At 32.3% G+C, this 20,180-nt stretch overlaps 2 protein-coding genes and 1 non-coding gene across 3 annotated transcripts; 2 read left to right on the top strand and 1 right to left on the bottom strand.

Annotated features, from left to right (window-relative positions):
- Positions 1-8,004, top strand: LOC130805457 (uncharacterized). The gene is made up of 4 exons (XM_057670231.1): positions 1-336; positions 424-861; positions 3,421-3,493; positions 7,787-8,004. The coding sequence occupies exons 1-4, from the start codon at positions 28-30 to the stop codon at positions 8,002-8,004; spliced, it is 1,038 nt and encodes a 345-aa protein (XP_057526214.1). The 5' UTR covers positions 1-27.
- On the top strand, positions 6,479-6,594 carry LOC130807080 (U5 spliceosomal RNA). Its single transcript, XR_009040453.1, has one exon. It is a non-coding gene; the product is annotated as a U5 spliceosomal RNA (small nuclear RNA).
- Positions 8,005-15,082: 7,078 nt separating the features above from the next.
- On the bottom strand, positions 15,083-19,032 carry LOC130806644 (caffeic acid 3-O-methyltransferase). Its single transcript, XM_057671802.1, has 4 exons — positions 18,506-19,032; positions 16,459-16,769; positions 15,901-15,965; positions 15,083-15,625 (listed from the first exon to the last, which is right to left on the bottom strand). Exons 1-4 carry the CDS (start codon positions 18,913-18,915, stop codon positions 15,317-15,319), a joined length of 1,095 nt encoding a protein of 364 aa, XP_057527785.1. The 5' UTR covers positions 18,916-19,032; the 3' UTR covers positions 15,083-15,316.
- Positions 19,033-20,180: the final 1,148 nt, after the last annotated feature.

Below are 20,180 nucleotides of genomic sequence, written 5' to 3'. Positions count from 1 at the left end.
TTGCTCGTGGATAAGACTAGAGTCGGGATGCGTCCTCACCCTGTTGTTACTGTTACCGCTGATGAGGCTGATATTGCTTGGGGTGCAGTGACGCTTGCTCACATGTATCGCCAACTGGGTATGGCGACAAGGACTGGGTGCAAGACTATTGCTGGTTGCCTGACACTGTTGCAGACATGGATTTACGAGTACTTCCCAGCCTTCCGCCCCCATCCGCGTCAAGCTGACATGCCGAACAAGACAAGGGCAGAGATGTGGTCCCCGCCGAAGCCAATCCGCGAGCTGAGCAGACTGATAGACTGTAGGAGCATACTGGATGCCATGACAGAGGCACAGGTTTTGTACATGACTTCAAACTTAATTGTTTAACTTGTCAAGGGCAGAGATGTTATGTTGATTATGTATTATATTCATTGTGAGCAGGTGGAGTGGACTCCGTACTTGACTTATGATAGGTCTTTATTGAACGAGCACCCACGTACCTCGTATATCGGTGGTATCACCTGTTTCGATATCGTGGAGGTCTATTTGCCTGAGAGGACAGTGAGGCAGCTCGGTTTTGCACAGGAGATTCCCCCGGCTCCGCTGAGACCTACCCAAGCTCTGCGACCAGCACAGGGCTCCTACTCAGTTACATTCGCTTCTTCCTGTATGTTTACGGAGATGTGGAGTAGGTTCCCTTACTGTGCCCGCGTAGTGGAGCAGGCACAGCGTCGCGCATCGGTTCCATCAGAGGCTGCCCCGGATTACGTGGACTGGTTTAGAGTGTCTTCCCACTGTTTTCTCATCCCAGGTGAAGGACCTGCTGCTGCGTTTGGTGCTGCTGATAACAGAGTCGAATATGTTAGTATTCCTAATTATGTATTTTATTTTTATGTTTCATAACATGTATTGACTTTGTGCGTGCGCCCTTTTAAACAGCGTATCGAATGAGCTATTACCGCTACCCAAGTAGTACTTGAAGGAAGAGTGTTGACTTTCAACTCTACTGGTAGTCTGGTTACCCAAGTGCAAACAATCATTCGTCCACGCACGCACAAATTTCTCTTTATGAGGAATCCATGTTCCTGCCAAATATTGCACGACTCTCCGGTTCCTAGTCGACCAAGTAGACACAATCCCTTCCCATCTGTTTTCAAAATCGGCGATCGTCATACTGTTAACCAAGGGGTTCCATTTTGTTTGCCTGAATAACTGGCCCTGTTGATTTTTCTTGCCGCCACACAATTTATCGACCATGTTCTCCACGTCATTGCCAATATGCCATACGCATAATAGATGTCGTACATCTGCATTAAACATAAATTTAAAATTAATTCAGAAATATATAATACATAGATCGACGATAATTAATAATTAAAACATGTTTACCTGGAAAGACAGCATGAATAGCTGCAGACAAACCCTCATCCCGATCCGTTACGATTACATCCGGCGTCTGCACTGTCCCGTAAATATCCCTCAACCTCTCCAACACCCAAGAATAAGACACAGCCGCCTCATCTCGCATCAAACATAATGCAACCAAGAAATTATGATTCGTTGGCGTCATTCCAATGATTTCGCAAAGGGGCCACTTTTGCTTATTCGTTTTGTACGTTGTGTCTATCAACACAACATGGGGCCACGAACGTAGCATCTGGATAGAAGTTGGATTCGCAATCAATAATCTAGTCAACTGATCCTCACTATCCAAGTCCCTCCAAACTACATAATTATGCTCCGTGGCCATATACAGACAGTGTTGAAGAGGAGTCCTACCATCCATCTCTTCTCTCCTCATTGACTGTCTCTCATTGTAAATTTGATTCATACTAGCATAAAAACGAGGAAAGTTTCTTCTAATTGAAGACATTATAAATGCTGGTTGCATGCCAGTTGCACTTAGATCTCGTATGTGCTGCCTGATATCCACAGTCATCCTATTTACTCTTATTTGACCATCTATGTACATGAAGAACGGATAGTTATGTATTCCTTTTTCACCAGGAAACACTCTAACCGTCCAAGGTCTTTCCTTTGGGTTACGACTAGTTCCTAAAATCATAAATTTACACCCACAACCCCTACTTTTGGAACCTGGTCGGGGAGCATTGTCTAAGTTATGCAAATCAACACTTCTTTTATCGTAACGGTGACATCTTAAGTACAGACTCACTCTAGAACGCCCTTCTTTTTTTTTATATGAAGCACGTGTAAATTGAAATCCAATTGTTAGTGCTATCTCATTAGCCCAAGTATGTAAATCATCTACAGAATCAAATTCTCTATCGGTAACAAATCTATCAGAATAATCTATATTATCTCCTAAATTTTCAAAGTCCTGCAAATAATAATTATAATAACATTATCATAATATATCAAAATAATAATAACTTAAAAAATAATTATTTCTACAAAATAATTATAATAAAATACCATTATTATAGCACAACAATAGATTAAAATAAAATAATTTAATTAAACAAAATAAATTTTATAATTCGAAGTTAAAAAAAAAAATAAATAGAAGTCGCACAAAACGTTTTGTGCGACTTCTATTTTTTTTTTTTTTTTATTCAAATACAAAAAATAAAAAATAAAAAAAATAAAAAATTATGAAGCAGTCGCACGAACCAGTCGCACAAAACGTGCGACTCCCAGTCGCACGTTTTGTGCGACTGGTTTGTGCGACTACGTTCCTATTTTTTTTTTTTTTTTTTGCAAAAATCGAACCGATTAATTACTTACCGGATCGTTATCATGCACGTCTTGGTATGCCATTGATGTTCGATCTAGAGTTCTAGCTTGTTTAACTTTACGTATTGTTTTTAGAGAGTTTTTAGAGAGAAGGTATCGTGTTTGAATTCGAATATACTACCATAAAGCCTCTGAAAATTCAACATATATATAATTCCGATAATAATGTTATTAAGCGATAACAATGTTATTAAGTGCCATTTACATTTCTTAAACATTTTTTAACTTAAGTGGCATTTTTGTAATTTTTTTTAATCTAGGGGTAATATGGTAATTTTGTTAGAAGGGGGGTGGCGATAAAATGAAAAAGGTGGCGACAAATAATAATTCCCTTTAAATAATTCCTAATACATCCATTTTTTAAGTACGTCATGTTTTCTTTTGTATAAACAATTAAACAATTATGCTTCAATGTTATTTTTGGAATATAATATACTTGATATTTGATTTTGGAATGATTAATATTAGACCAAAACTATTTGATGATCTGAATATTCGATTTGATATCTAATTCGAACTTTAGGATATTTGATTAGAAATTTAAATCCGGATCGGATTCGGTTTGAAAGTTGGATTTGGATATCAAATTTTTAAAATTTCGCATATTATAAGTAAATCGGATATTCGATAATTATAAGGATAAAATTACATTTTTTGAAAAATTATTTTGACTAAATTTAGATGTGGGATATAAGATATTTTGGATATCCAATCCACATGTATCCGAAAATCGGATCGGATATCATATATGGCTGTTTTCGAATATCGAATATTTGATTCGACTGCACGTTTCGGAACAGATATCCAAATATGCTTACCCTGATTAGAGTGTCACATGCTACCAAAATTCCAATCAAAGAAATATTTGATACTTGCTCTGTTTTCTAATGAAGTTCTCACAAGGAATATTCACAAAAACTAAGAAAAATAGAATATTTTAGATATTAGATACTCCCTTTTTTTTGTCCACTTTAAATTTTTCCATTTTATGATAGAGATTAAATTGATTTTTAAAGTATATGTTGAAGACAAAATATATTCATATGGGATCTTGTTGGATTCATCTTGATGTAAAGAATTTTAGTATATAATTTTTACGATTTTTATGATGCGTACTTAGAGATAATAAGGCTCAAAATTTGCTTTAAAATACGTGCAAAAAGTAAAACGGACAAATAAAAAAATGGATGGAATATATTATTTATTTATTGAATAATAAATTTGATAGAGGAAAAGTAGGGATTAAACATTAAAAAAGTACTTCCTCCGTTCCAAATTAGTCGCAACATTAGTAACTATTCACTCAGTATCTTTAATTTGTAATTAATTCTTAATCTATATGTTAAAACATAATCAAGTAGGATTTTGTTTGATCTATCTCGAAGCAAAGATTTTTAATATCAAAATTTTATAATTTTTTATTATATATAATTAAAGATATTAACGATTAAATTGGTGTATTAGACTACGTGAAAAAGAAAATGTTGTAAGTAATTTAGAACGGAGGAAGTATTAAAAGAAACTTAGTGCAAGAAATATGGTGACCACAACTAATAAAAAAATGTCTTTAAAAAGTTAGTAGAAAACATGTGGGGACCCTACAAAATATAAAAATGTTTAATGAAGTTAGTGGAAGATATGTGGGGATTATAAGCATTAATAAAATGTTAAAATGAGGATGAACAAGGTTATTTTGTCTAAAATTTGTGATAAATATAGAGATTCTTTATGGAAACAACAATTAAATCCCACAAAATGACAAATGTTAACTTTTTAAAGAAACAGATGGAGTAATTGACATTGAGGAGAGATATACAAACTCAGATAAAGATTTTCAAAACATATTCAGCTCTCTGATATTTATCTGATTTTATAACTAAATTCGACTTAACCTGATTCCAAAATGAATTAAAAATTATACTATATAAAAATTAATGTGAACACAAGACCAAATGCAATCCGACCCAAAACATTTAACTCAAAATTAACCTAATAACTAGAATAAACACCTACTAACCCATACATAGTCAAGAGATAGCTTTGAGACCGTCATTGCAGATGTAAATGTCCCGGTGCCAAATTTTTGGGAGAATTGTTATTCTAATTAATATAAGGTAAAATTATAACTAACTACTTAATGTATAGGTGTATTTGCAAAAAATTAGCTTATGTATTTCTTTTTTCTGCAAAAAACTATCTAATATATGTGATATATTTCTTTGCAAATAAATAATGGGAAAAGATTAGTTGACCGTTACATTTAAAGTTGTGACCGAAATAAAAAGATAAATTAAAAAGAAATGACACACAAATTTTTTGGCTGGTTAAATCAATTTTTAGTTCTAAAAAAAAGATAAACAAAAAACTTCATCTACTCATTTTTCAATTTTTTTTTACCTTTTTTATATATTTTTTACCCCATTATAACGATATCTCTTAACTATACAAAAGGCAAAGGGATTAACGCTATTCACATCTTACAAATGAATAGTATTTTTGCCACTCATTTGCCTATTCATTTGCCACATCATCGTTATACTTAACACAACATCTCCTATTCATAGAGCTGTTCAAAACAAACCCGACCCGAAAATCCGACCCGGAATCGAAAATTATCCGACCCAAAAAAATATAAGTTTTTTAGGTTTACCGAACCGCAATTACCTGAACCGATACTTCACTCGAACCGTTTGATAACCGAAAAGGGCAAAATTGAACTCGAACTGCAACCGAATTTTATAACCGACATATAAACCTTAACCGATGTTACCCGAACTGAACAGTGATCGACCCGAATCAAATCCGACCCGAATTATGCACGTAACCGAATGTAACTTGACTAAAACCGATTAAGATCGAACTGTTTTTAACCCAAACTGATACAAACCCTATCGATTATTAATCGAACTGTTTTTAACCCGAACAGATACAAACCCGAACCGATTGTAAATCAAACTGTTATAAATCCGAATCAAATTTTCACCTAATTTTAGCAAATTAAGTCCAATTTCAGTTTTCTAATAATACGGAAAAAGGAAGAACACAAGTTCTATACAGAAGAGATTGCATACAGAATATATATATATATATATATATATATATATATATATATATACATATATATATATATATATATATATACATATATATATACATATATATATATACATATATATATATATATACATATATATATATACATATATATATATATATACATATATATATATATACATATATATATATATACATATATATATATATATATATATATATATATATATATATATATATATATATATATATATATATATATATATATATATATATATAAACTAATTTAAATAAATTGATCTGCCTATTAGGGCTGGCAAAAGCTGATCTGACCTATTAACCTAATCTGAAACCGACTCGAAATTAGCGAGTTTCGGTTTAGATTTTTGACCCAATTAATTAAATGGGTCAACTCGACCTGATCTGTTTATTAAATGGGTTAGGTTCAGGTTGAATATTTAAACCCGAAAAAAACCTATTTAACCCATTTATTAAATTTAAGACGGATCAACATTTGCCAAATACTTCGTAAAACTAAGATAATACCAATTACCATGTATTGAGGGATTTGTCAGCTGAAGATGACTTTCAATAAGAAAGGAAGTTGTCCCACATCGGCTATGAAAGATACTAATAAAAGAAAAATCCTTTAAATCACTTCCACAGATCTCATACCAACTTACGCAGTCACGCCGTGAGTACAAAGCGAACTATTCTTTTGCCGTTTACTAAAGAATACCGTGTGCTCGCTGCATTAAGTGGCATACGTTTATTTTTGGAGGAAGCCTTTAATTAAGGTTAAATGGGTCAAATGACCTGAAATATATGAATTTAATGACCTTAAAAAAAACTAGGTTAAATAGGTCATTAGCAAGTTGATCCGATCTGCTACAGATCAGGTTGGGGTTTCAATTTTTGACCCATTAATTAAATGGGTCAGGTTCAGGTTAAGGGTTTATTGACCCATTTATATATGATCCGAACCTGAAAATGACCCAACCCGACCTGTTTGACACCCCTATCTGCTATATCTGATAAAACAATCGGTAATTATTTTTTGTAAGTAAATGAGCATACATCAATTAAAAACCTAACTATTAACTTATTTCGATATTGACCCGATCAATAGTTATCCGTAACCGATAACTACTCGAAAAATAAAGCTCGAACCCGATCTGTACCCGTAAAAACCGAACCAATTAGTAATCGATGACAACCCGAGACCGATTGACACTCGAAACGAACTTCAACCGACACCGAACTGATGCTAACCCGATAGCTTGAATAACCGATCTCTAACCGAACCGTGACTAACCGACTCGACCCGAGTTTAACCCGTTGTAACGCACAGTCGAAAAATAACCGATCCGAAATGCAACCGAACCGAATAACACCCGTCCGAAACCGACCCGATCAACCGAATGAACACCTCTACCTATTCATATGCTTCCTCTTTCTTTATCTAATAATATTCCTTATCAATAATATTTCCAATTTTCAAAAAAATAATTTCGAAATTTTCGATATGAATAAGATGAAGATCCATTCATCTGGTCATCTTATTCCATATTTTTTCCTGATTTAAGGACTAGAATGTGATTGTGTTACGACGAGTGAGTTTATCAATTGTGTATTCAGTGTAGATTAAGAGTTTAGTAGTAAAAGTTGGATTATGGGCTGGTATTTAGCTTATAAATTAGTATTAAGAGTGCAATATGAGTTTGTAATAAAGGATTTAATGTGAGATTGAATTTTTTTTTTAAAGATTTTTGACTTAGTACAACTAAACTAACTATGGCTATAAAATAATGTTTGTAAATAAAATTGGTGAATTCTTGTGAAAACTTTTGTGCATTTTCATAAGTTTCCTATTGATTTATCACTTTTGGGTTTATATTCTTTACATTTATTTTTTACTTTGATGATCATCCTTTCCATCTGGGTTTTCTGTATACTTCATTGAAATTATCATAAAGGACTATTGTATCTTTAGGTACTGAAATGGAATGGTTGTGTGGTGTCACTTCACCTACAACTAGTGATGGCAACTGGTCAGATCTGGACCGGGTCCAGGTGGACTCGGATCCGGATCTGTTTTCAAGAATAGGATTCAGATTCGGACCCGAATCCGCGGGTCCAGTTGCAAGACCCAGATCCGGATCCGTGGATACTGCGGGTTCAGTATTGGATCCGGGTCCAAAACGAGTCTAACTTGTTTTTGCTTTTTTTTTTTTGTATTTTTGAATGGTGTTGAGATTGCAATAAAGTTATATTTATAAATTAATGATAATAAAATGTATATTTTCACAATCGATCACCCAAAAAAAACATTATACAACTTAAAATTGTCTTGAAAATATCCAAGGAACACATTAAAGTTGTTTGTTACATAAATAAACATAGCCGATACATAATCTTTCATTCAAAATAGCTTAATATAATTAACAAAAGTCGATCATTCATGTTCTTAGTCATCTAATCTTCCGAATTTGTCAAAATTCTTCAACACTAACATCATCAAGATCCTACAAACCAAAAAAAACTCATTAATAGATGCAATTTTAAAAAATTTAAATATAAGATTGATGAATTTTTAAAATATGTAATTTGTGATGAATTGCCATTTAACCATGGTGAAAGTAGAGCATACGAGCATTACACTAGAAAAACTTTGCAACCACAATATAGAGCAATCCCTAAGAACACTCTTAAACGACGCACATATAAATTATATGAATCAATGCGCTATGAATTAGTAGAAATGTTTAAATCTTTTAATAGTAGGGTTAGCATAACAACTGATATTTGGTTTGCTCCCCCACATTTAGAACCTTATATATGTGTAACAGCACATTGGATAGATCAAAATTGGATTATTCAAAAAAGAATAATTGCTTTTGAGGCAATGCTCGAAAGATATACGAGTGAAAACATAAAATACAGATTAGTAGAGATATGTAAAGAATGGAACTTATTGGATGAGATATTTTGTTGTTCTACCGATAATGCAACCGCTAACATTAAATGCATCAAACTTTTGTATAACGAGCCTGCATTTAGTTTTATCCTTTGGAGTAGATTATTACACATACGTTGTTGTGCTCATATAGTAAACTTATCTTGCCAGACAGTTATAAAACAATTAAGTGATTTATTAAATCCCATTAGAGACATAATGAAGTGGCTTAGAATTGGACAGATAAAGAGACGATATAAGCAGTTATGTGACAATTATCAACTAAAAAAAGTGTATTGGTCATTAGATACTCCTACACGTTGGGGCTCAACCAACAATTTATTAAGAAAAACGATTTCTTATCGTCCAGTTATAACACAACTTTATAGTGAGTGTACAGATAGTTATATAAGTGATGACACATGGGAACTAGCTATAGTTGTACATAAAATATTAGAAGCGTATGATCACACAACTAAGATTTTTTCATATGTTTACGAACCAAACGTCCACTTAGTAATAAGTGAGTGTATGGAGTACTATTTTTAATCATCTTCTTAATTATTCGCATGATGATACTAACCCATATTTAAAGCCGATTCTGGCAGATATGATGGATAAGTGGAAGACATATTTTACTGATTTTTCTTTTATTTATGGAATTGCGATCATTTTAGACCCATGTTTTAAGACAGAAGTCCTTACTAAAGTAATTGGATTTTACTACCAATCATTAGATCGCCCGCCTAGTGATTACATAATTATGTTGGAACTTGTAAAAAACTTTTAGCAGAACATTATGATTACTATGCTAGTGTATATAACCCAAGTCACGATACATTTAGGCGTGCTTGCGTCTCGGCACGTCCCTTTTATTATAATTTCGTAATAGCTACATAATAAGCCAAGATGATAGTTTTGTAGGATCATCTTTTTCTTCACCCTCCACTTCATATTTAGAATTCGATAATTATCTTAGACATCACTTTGAAATTGACCAAGGTAGCTATAATATTTTAGAATGGTGGAAAGAAAAATATATAAAATTTCCCATATTATCGAGAATTGCAAAGGATATCCTTGCAATTCCTGCTTCTACGATTGCGTCGGAGTCTGCTTTTAGTGCAGGTAGAAGAGTTTTAGACGAAAAGAGATCTCGTCTTGCTCCACATAATATTCAAATATGTGTTTGCAAGAAAGATTGGAATCAAGCGGAGCTTCGAACACAAGGACTAAAGAATGATGATGATCAAAGCGATGATGATGATCCATGGATGATGATGGATACATCTGCATCATCGTCAGGAGGAGAGTCAGCGAAAGCATCTAACCAACCAGATGATGATGACGAAGACGAATAGGATCAATCGGACAACGATCAATCAACATTCAACAACTACAATTAAAAGGTATGACAAAAAACTACGTGGGCTTTGATTCCTTCAGGATACGTAGGCAGCTTAGTATTCCTTTGGGTACTAGGTTCAAGTCCATTTTCTCCCTCTTTTTTTATTAATCATCTTTATCGTTGATTCGTTTCTTATTAATTTATTATTTTCATTCTTTTTAGTAAATATTTTAATAACGATGACAAGCAATGAATTTCGCTAATAATCAAGTAATAATTAAAGGTACGTCCGCATTATTATAGTATTTATATATATATATATATATATTCTTAAATTTCTTTATAAGCACTTTAATATTATTTTTAATATTTTATAATACGAAAAGTAAAATTTTAATATTATATTTACGGTTTTATTAAAACGTTACGTTTTAATTTCGTTTCCTTAAACTAAATTTACTACTTATGATTTTAACGTTACAACTTTGATTTAATTATTTTATATCTAAAAATTAACTATATTTTTCTTATTAGCTTTAAGTAAAGTTTTAACCAAAGTTTTCTAAGTAAACTATCATATTTTCATAATCAAACCTTAATCATAATTTCTCATTAATCTAAAACATTTCACTAGTATATATACTAGAACAAAAATTTGATGAACCAAAATCCTTTCTACATCAATCCATAATGTTCATCACTTACACAAGCTATCACCATTTCCTTACACAAGTCAACCTTCTTCTACACTCCAAACTCTTACACATTCACTTACACACTCCAACTCTTACACATTCATTTACACACTCTAAATCACTTACACAAGTTAACTCATTATAAATACCCCTCCTTAGCCATGAGATCACTTGCACCCCCATCATCAAATCTTTCTACCATTCTTTCTTATATCTTCACTTCATTAACATCTTACTATCTTTATACCCTTTTTATTAGTTGAACAATCAAATGAAGATGGAGCTTGATCTTATCACTTCTTAAGCCAATAATCATCAACTTTTGAAAAGTCAAGTATTATCTTTTGGAGCTTGGATATCATTTTCTTTTGGGTAATTGAAGATCTACTTTTTTGAATCTTGGAGCCTTGAAGACTTTCTCTTTTGGAGCTTATTTCTTTAAGTTCTTATTTTCCTATTATTATTCTCTTACTTGGTTTAGCACCACCTTTGGAGGAAAATGGTACACATTTTCTTAACTCTCTCGTTATGTGATATTTATTTATGGTTACTCGATAATATAAAAGCATGATCAACATGATTTTATTTTAATCATTTAAACTTTACATGGTAATATTAAAGTCATATCCAGTTTAGTGATATTTTTGTCAAAACAATAACACTTTTGGGACACTTGAAAAAAAAGTCATATATATGGAAATTTTTTATAAATATGATAATATAGATATATATGAATTTTACTAGTTAAATAAACCTATGTCTTTAAAATGATTCCATATCATCTTGGTGTTTTGATAATTTTTTTTTATTTTGGACTCAAGTAATTATAAAGAATTATTAATCGGTTTATCGTTAAAATAGTCAACAAATTTGTTAAAATGCTCAGCGTTGTTTTTCTTGAAACTAATTTTATTTAGATTTTGGACCCTTAATAACTTGTCGGATTATGTTTTTTATAGTTATGATGGATCCGTTTTACTATTTTAGTGATTATTTGATAAAATACGTTATTAAGTACTTAGAAATATTACTCTTGACTTTTATGATTATTTATGACATAATAATGACTTAGTTTAGCCTCAGGAATCTTAGTATAGCTACGAAAATTTGTTATTTAATTAAAAATTAATTTATTAGATACTAGTAATTTGTTTCTATTAAAAGGGTAGAATTGTCAAAATTTTAACTAGTGGAAGTTTGACTTATAAGAATGTAAACTATTTCAGTTTAGAGTCTTGTTTGATATTGCATGATATTGATTGTATGACTCTGATAGTAAGGTAACGTCGAACCATGGACCGGCATATAAAATCCCGACGTCCGTGTTAGCCGGCACGTAAAATGCAGTGTCAGACAGGGGGTCCGAGAAAAACCTATCATGTGAAGTCTCGAGCATAACAGTATTGAGAGAAGTGACGACTTCCACCACAATTAGGGTTTAGGACTACGGTCTTCACCTAACCAGATCCTTACATATATTAGTTGTCATTATTGTTGTGATCTTTTGATGTGCTATGATAGTAAAGTTATGAGGCTTAATTGAACTTGATTAAATAAGCATTAAGGTTACCAAGTATTTAGTAGCAGTAATGAACTTCTGCAAGTATTGAGAATGTAACTTAATGGCTTAGTAAAGATCAATAATGAGTAATAACCTTCTATATTGTGCTTGATGATTATTTTGTAAGCATGATTTAACTATCGCATCATAAGCTTGTTGAGAAAATTGTACTCGGCTTTATCGCTGACCGATTTAATCGGCTGTCATCTGTATTATGGATGACAGTATTTTGCAGGAAAATTTAGCTCAGGTTTCAATCCAGGCCGCAACTTTAATTATTCTATCGAGGACTTAGCTGCATTGATTTTACTTGATGACTTTGATGACTATATTGTACTTATGTTTTTTTTATCGTATTTAAGCAAACCTTATTTTATATTTTCTCAATTGTAAGATTTTTTTTTTAACTTATGTTTTGAACGGTTTAAGTTTAAATGGTTTTTAGCAGTTCGGCGTTTTACACTTCTGCATTATTTATCTTAAGTATAATTATTAATGTTAATTACGTATCGAGAGTGCCGCTCCTGCTACAGTCAGGGACAAATAAACAATTTTTTAAAGTGAGATTTTTCGTAAAAGAGATAGTTTCGGCTCCGCTCACTTTAATCCCTTCCCCATTAGCTATTTTAATGATGTTTTTCAGAGGTTAGTCATGAGTCGAAAAATTGTTCGGGTCATATGACATTGTATCTATAGCACCACAATCAAAGATCCAACCCCCTTCAAAATAAGATGAAGTATTAAAGGAAGATGAAAAATTATGGGATGGTGGATATGAGGCACATGGCCCTCCCCCCCCCCATTTAAAGGGTTGAGGCTCCTAATTTTCGCACCCCACTCCTCTTAACCCTATTTTTTTTTGTTCCTGTGCGCCGTTTGAGAGAAGGTCTCCTTCTCTTTCTTTGATACTTGTGATATTCATGTCTGCCCCTTGATTCTTTCCTTCCTCTATGAATGAGTGTTCATCTGTGCTCCACCCTACTGCTGCTCTGCCGGTCCGGTTATGATCAGAAAATCGTGCCGGTTCTTTTGCCCCTTTTTTCTTTGTATCCGGCCACCACTCAGGGTAACCCACGAGTTTAAAGCACTCGTTTTTTGTGTGTCTCGTACCGCCACAGTGGGTACATTTTAGGTGAGATTTATCGTCTTCCCGCCGGTAAGTTCTTCCTTTGACAGCAAATACTCCACCAGTGCCCAATGATTCCAAATCTGATGAGGGCTCCTTCTTCATGATACCATGCCTCATTATTTCTCTCCTTATACTAGCATAGGCCTCCTCCACTGTAGGGAGTGGGTCTAAGAGAAGGAGATCTCTTCTATCCTTGTCAAAAGTCTCACTAATTCTTGCTAGAAATTGGTACAACTGATTTTGTTGGATTAACTGGTTGTAGGTGAGAATGTCGCCTGGATACTTCATAGGATTCGGTTTTCTCCTATCGTTTTCTTTCCACAGCATGAGCAATTTGCTATAATATGTTTTGATCGTGTCTGTTATTGTTGAATCTTGTTGGTTTTGACCGTTAGGTTGAATATTTGCAGGCCATCTCTCCCACTACTGTAGAGCGTCTCAATCCCTTGCCACAATGTTTTGGCAGTTGGGAAATCAAGGTACTGATTCACCAGATCAGGATCTATATTCTCCAAAATCCATGAGATAACAATCGAGTCACTTCTAGTCCACTGGTTGTACGTTGGGTCATTCTTGGATGGTGGGTCGTCGATCTCGTCCATTAATGGCTAAGTGCATCAGCCTGGACCATTTTGTGTAATTCTGATTTGTTAATTTCACTGATATTGAGAGGGTTTGGGTGCTGGTTGTGTTTTCGGTGGGTGGTTTGTTGGGGTTTAACTATTTGAATAGTTGCAACAATTGTCCCATCGTGACCGGTTGGTCTGTTGCTATGATAGTCTTTGATTCATCTTCCATGTCTGGTTTTTTGAGGTAAGTTAATTTGTATGTGATAAAGCTGCAAAAACGATTCAAAATCGTTGCTGCTCTAATACCATGATTAAAGGTTAAACACTGATTTTGGATTATAATATTGTTGTGTTATTTCTTCAATAATGATAATGTGAAAATATATATAGGAGTACCACTTAGGGTTACCTAAAATAACTGATATACAAAATATATACTTGCCCTAATTGTAGATATTCTAAATATATTTATTACCATAATCTAACAATATTAGTATAGTATTAATATTGTATTAGTTGTAGGAGTATGATATTAATCACACAAGTATAGCAATAATACTATAATATTATTTGTATTAGTTTAGGAGTATTATATTAATCATATTAGTGTAGTATCAGATCTATTAACATAATATTATTTGTATTAGTTAAATATTAGTCGTACTAGTATGATATTAGTCGTGTATTAATGTATTAGTATAATATTAGTCATGTGTAATATTATTCGTATTATTATAGCATAAGTCTTACACAAATTTTCAAATTAGATGGTCTCACGGTGAGACCATCTCTATTGGGTTGATCTAATGTACACTTTCAGTCTTAAAATTATCATTTATAACATAAAATTGATCACTTATAATCTTAAAGTGACAAATTATAACCTTAAAGTGATTACTTTTTAGTCTTAAGTTGATTAGTTATAACCTTAAAATAATCACTTACAATCTTAAAGTAATTAATGATAAAAAAGGATGGATTGTATGGGCTAGTCTCATGGTCTCATACAAGACTAGCGGTAAGTCTTATTATTATAGTAATAGCAGTACTATACTAGTAATTACTATACTAATACTTGTTAATACAACTATTACTGATACAAAGGTTTTGATTGTTTATCAACTAAAACGCAAGCTTAATTAGAACATAATTTTATTATTATGTAAAATAGAAAGCCATCTTCTAAGAAGATGATTACAATCATGTGTATACAATATCATAAGGCCACAAACATAAAGGTGGTAAAATTTTATGATATATAATACCTAATTAGCAATCTTTTTCAAAAATTCCATGACCTTAGTATCATAAGCTGAGCATGCAACTCTAAAGCCTTCAAATCCGGCTCCTTTGGCCAAACCCTCAAATTCTTGCTCAGTCCTTTCTTTACCGCCTGGGTTGTGAGCCAACATTATGGCATCGACATGGAACACTGTCCTCGCCGCATGGTTGGTTTCCGGTGCCACTGGGAGTATGTACTCGCACACAATCACTTTGCCGTGGTCGGGCAAGGAAGCGTAGCAATTTTTCAAGAACTTAAGGCAATGCTCGTCACTCCAATCATGGCAAATCCACTACAATATGAATGTCAAACAATCAATTGCAATCTTTCGATTAGTTAATACCGTAATATAACATCACTTCATTATCTCAATTTCATCAAGTAAAGTTTCTAATCGGGCAAGATTGAAATTAATCAGATCGAAATTAATCAGATCAAATATATACATTTGTAATATTGTATATAATAAAGTGAATGTCTTCTATCAAGCCTTCGTAGTGCTAGTACAAAACATTTCAAGCAAAAAATTAAGAATTTTAGTAGTCATTAACAAATTGGAAAGCTCACCTTCATGAACATAGCATCCCCTTTTGGTATGCTAACAAACATGTCTCCTCCAACGTGCTCCACTCCTACATATTACAGATATATTAGTTCTTTACAATTCTAAAAAAGCTTTTACAAAAGAGAAAGTTTATCTTTTAAAAATGCCAATGAACCAAATCAACAAAAAACTTAAGCTTATAATTGAGGCCCCAAAATATATTATATACTCTAACACGCTTTCTTACGCGAAAGTCATTTGGGCTAAAAGTGTGAATTCAGTAGAGACCCTCGTTATACCTCACGCTGAATATACTTTTAATACCATGTCAAGGAATCAACACAACCAAAAGCTTAAGCTTATTGTGGAGGCCCCATGATATTTTATATACTCTAATATGTCTCCTTACACGAGAACCCTTTAGGCTAAAGTGTGAATGTAGCAAAAAACCTTCCTTAAACCTCACACTGAATGTGCTTTTGATACCAAGTCAAGGAAGCAATTCAGCCAAAAAATTAAACCGATAATTGAGACTAAGAGAATTAATAACCAAACTATTGAAAGTACAAGAGTTTATATACCATGAAAAGTTGGTGCATCTTCAATAACATGAGGTAAGTCAAAGTTGATGCCCTTAATTGTAGGTTGTTTAGAGATAATCATGTTAAGAGTAGCACCAATGCCACCTCCAACATCAACCAAAGTTGATAAACCTTCAAAACCTTTGTATGTGTCAAGGATTCTCTTCATTGTAATAGTTGAGTGGTTGGACATTCCATTGTTGAAAATTTTGTTGAATCTAGGATCTGTTCCATGGTAATCAAATGCAGTCATGCCATAGGCTTTGTTAAATGGAATTCCTCCATCAAGAACTGCATCTTTTAAGTGGTACCTTAAAGCGAAGAGAAGAGATAACAATTAGATTATATACATTGTTATATTAAACATATTTTTGTCCCAATTGTGATGAATAAATAGAGGTGTTTATTCGGGTTATCAGTGTTGGGATGATTTATGCCACATCGACAAATTGAATATAGTGTGCACACTTTACAAGTTATTGAGTCCTTCCCATTGTCATATGGTTTTGGGATAATATCTCCTTCACTTATGAAGTGTGTGCACCTCGTGTCTCTCCATTGATGTGCTAGCATTGATAATAAGTCCAGTCTAATTTAACAACCAGGTCAATTTCGGGTAAAATGTCTAGAGTCGATTCAAAGTCGGGTCTTGTATCTATATTGATTTTTATTAATTATTATTTTTATGTAGAGTCTAATGGGATTCGAATACAAGTTTAGGTGAATATCGAATAGCATCGAGTCTGTTTTGAGCACCTCTTATTTACCTCATATTTATTTTTTAACATAATTCCAATGTTGATATTCACTTATTAATATTATATGTAAAATCCCTACTATCAATTATCAACTAATATTTACGAGTACAATGCTAAGCTTTTTTATAAAGGTGGCCGGTGGATTAAGAAAGTGTCCCTAATCTTGGTAAACTAATGTTATGTGTGAACAAGCAAATTAAAGATTAGTTGCTAGTGGCCTCTATTCACCTAATATGCTCTCTCATTATACTCCTTGAAACATCATTGATCTCATTTTGCTTTCATACTTTTGAATTATGAGCCTATGGTCTTTTACTCATTTCATTCATTCAATTTGTTTTATTTTATTTTATTTTTATTTTTTGATATAATATCATCTATATATTTTTTTTATAATTATTTTTTATTTTCCATATCAAAAACCAATTGAACTAATTAGTGGAATAGAGAAGTACATGCCAAACTTTTACATGGATCATGTTTCTCCACTTGTAGTTTATATATTGCCCATTTTTTCGACTTTATTCCTAAAACTTTAGCTCCACACTATACTTCTCCAAGTCCACACCAACCACCCCAAATAATTCTGAAAGTGTTTATACTTCTCCAAGTCACAATCAAAAATATAATTTTACAAATTACTCCTATATTTATAACCATCGGTTTAATAAACCGATCTAAATAGCTAGCTTGTCAGATAATATTTTCAGCTACTAATCTTATATTACTCGTACTTTTTGTTTTATTTTACGTATCCGTGTCCGATCTTGATCATCGGACATTGGTTTGGCATTAGACACTTATTTTTAAGTATAGAATTAAATATTTAAACGTATCTGACATTTAAACACGTATTTGTAGTCTAGTATTCCACGTTAATATCCAAGTCCATGTAACGTGGAATTGCCCTAACCAAACGTAACTTTTTATATAAAATATTCCTAGAATTGGATTGAAATGATAAGAAGCATGCATGGGATGCTCACTGTCACTGCCCCAAGGTTAAAAGTTAAACCAATATTAAACACATCAATATACCTACTATTTTTTCTTTTTTTGTATTTGTCTTATGTCAATGTCATTTATCTAACACCCAAAATTTAATTTTATTTTTTTTCTTAAATATGTATAAAAAATTCATGTAAATATATTATCTTTAAAATACTCCTCAATATTTAATTTAAAAATTTTCTATTCTAAAATGAAAAATTTTAAAATTAATAGAACTTTTAAAATTCATTTAAAAAAATTTAAAATTAACACAAAAAAAAAAGAGAAAATAAAAGTACCAGCTTTCCATAAGAACCTTATCCTGGTTCATAAGGGCAAGAGCACTCAAAGTAACACCATCATCATTCTTGGTCAAGAACTGGGAAACCGGGGCAAGTCCATATAGCCTTTCAACCCGCCCATCAGGCCGGGTCTGAAGTGAGTAAGACAGGATAGAATAGCTAGCTAAAAGCCTAAGCATCCGATCCAGCATGGTTGCAGCATCCGGATTCTTGGTGGGTAATTGGGCTGCAATCTCAGCAGGTGATAGATGGGCACCCGGCCCAGCCCGCTTGATGATTTCAAGCACATCAAGCTCAATCACTGCTTTTAAAACCATGGGTGGGACCGACCCGCTTGTAATCGTCATGGCGAATGAGCATGCCTCGTCTTCACCCATTTGGGTTGTCGGGTCGGAGCTTGATCCCATTATTGAGCTTAAGTTGAGATGAAAACAGAGGAAAAACAGAGAAGATAGGATAGTGAAGAATAAAGAGGGTCAAATGAAATGGGTTTATATTGGTTATTTTCTAGTCTCACCTACCAACAACCACTACCACTAGTTGTTATGCTTTTCATATAAATGGGTCCACTTTTGCTTTGAATAAAATAATTATATCCAACAAACATTGAGTTTTGCATGTCATTTTCTAGCTTATTAAGATAATCACAAGGCCATAAACTATGATGATGATGATGATAATGGTTTTTGTTTCTTCCTCTTTCAATTACCTTGAACAAACAATAATCAAATTATTTTTTTGAAGCACTAATTGTTTCACCAAATATAAAAGTATGTTTTTTCCTTTTCATTTCCATGTTATATTTGCTTTTTTTATTTTTTTACGGTTTTAAATGTATGATTTGTGTCTGAATATCTATAAATATATATTATAAAAAAGTATATATTTTTCTTCTAACATTTTGAGTTTGCTATTAAAAATTACATTTTTTTGAGGATAAATGACACTATTAGTAACAAACTCAAAGAGCTTACATAAATATATAATTTAATTATTATATATTAATGAAAAAGCTTATATTACTTAAAATTTTGCGACTTGTCTAGTTATTGTTATTTAAATTTAGGAATATAAATGAAAATTTAATTTAATTTAGCTAAAAAAATCTACTTCTATTAGACAAGATTTATATCCAAAAGCATCTTAAATTCAGGAATATTAATAAATTTTAATGTAATTCAGCTAAAAAAATATTTACGTTTGACAAAATTCAAAAGCATTTTCGTACTTAGAGTTATTTTTTTCACAAAATCCAATCATAATTATTACCACTTAAAAAGTTAGAATTAGGTGATACTGAAGAGCTAAATTAAAAAATGCTAATGCAAAATTATAATACTAATATGTTGAAGTTATTATTATTGTTGAAATGAATTTTTAAGTACTATGAAACCATACATGATTAAGATATGAGGAGAGATCAAATTAGCTGGATGAAAACAATTTTGTAATATTAACCAACTAATTTACAAGTACAAAGCTGATACAATATTGTTTTCAAAATCACTTAATCAATTTAATTGATAAAATCAGTTTGTCTCATACCCCACCCCAATTCACAATCTGCTATAGAATAAACTAAACTCAACAATTAATATTCTAAAGTGTAAAAAAACCATTTTGATCAAAAATTTAAGATGATAGTTGATCTTGATACGTGAGTCTTTTGGAC

This window comes from Amaranthus tricolor, chromosome 2, assembly GCF_026212465.1.
Source record: "Amaranthus tricolor cultivar Red isolate AtriRed21 chromosome 2, ASM2621246v1, whole genome shotgun sequence".
NCBI classification, from domain to species: Eukaryota; Viridiplantae; Streptophyta; class Magnoliopsida; order Caryophyllales; family Amaranthaceae; genus Amaranthus; species Amaranthus tricolor.
The sequence above is the reverse complement of the archived record's forward strand: the minus strand, read 5'-3'. Positions and strand labels throughout refer to the sequence as shown.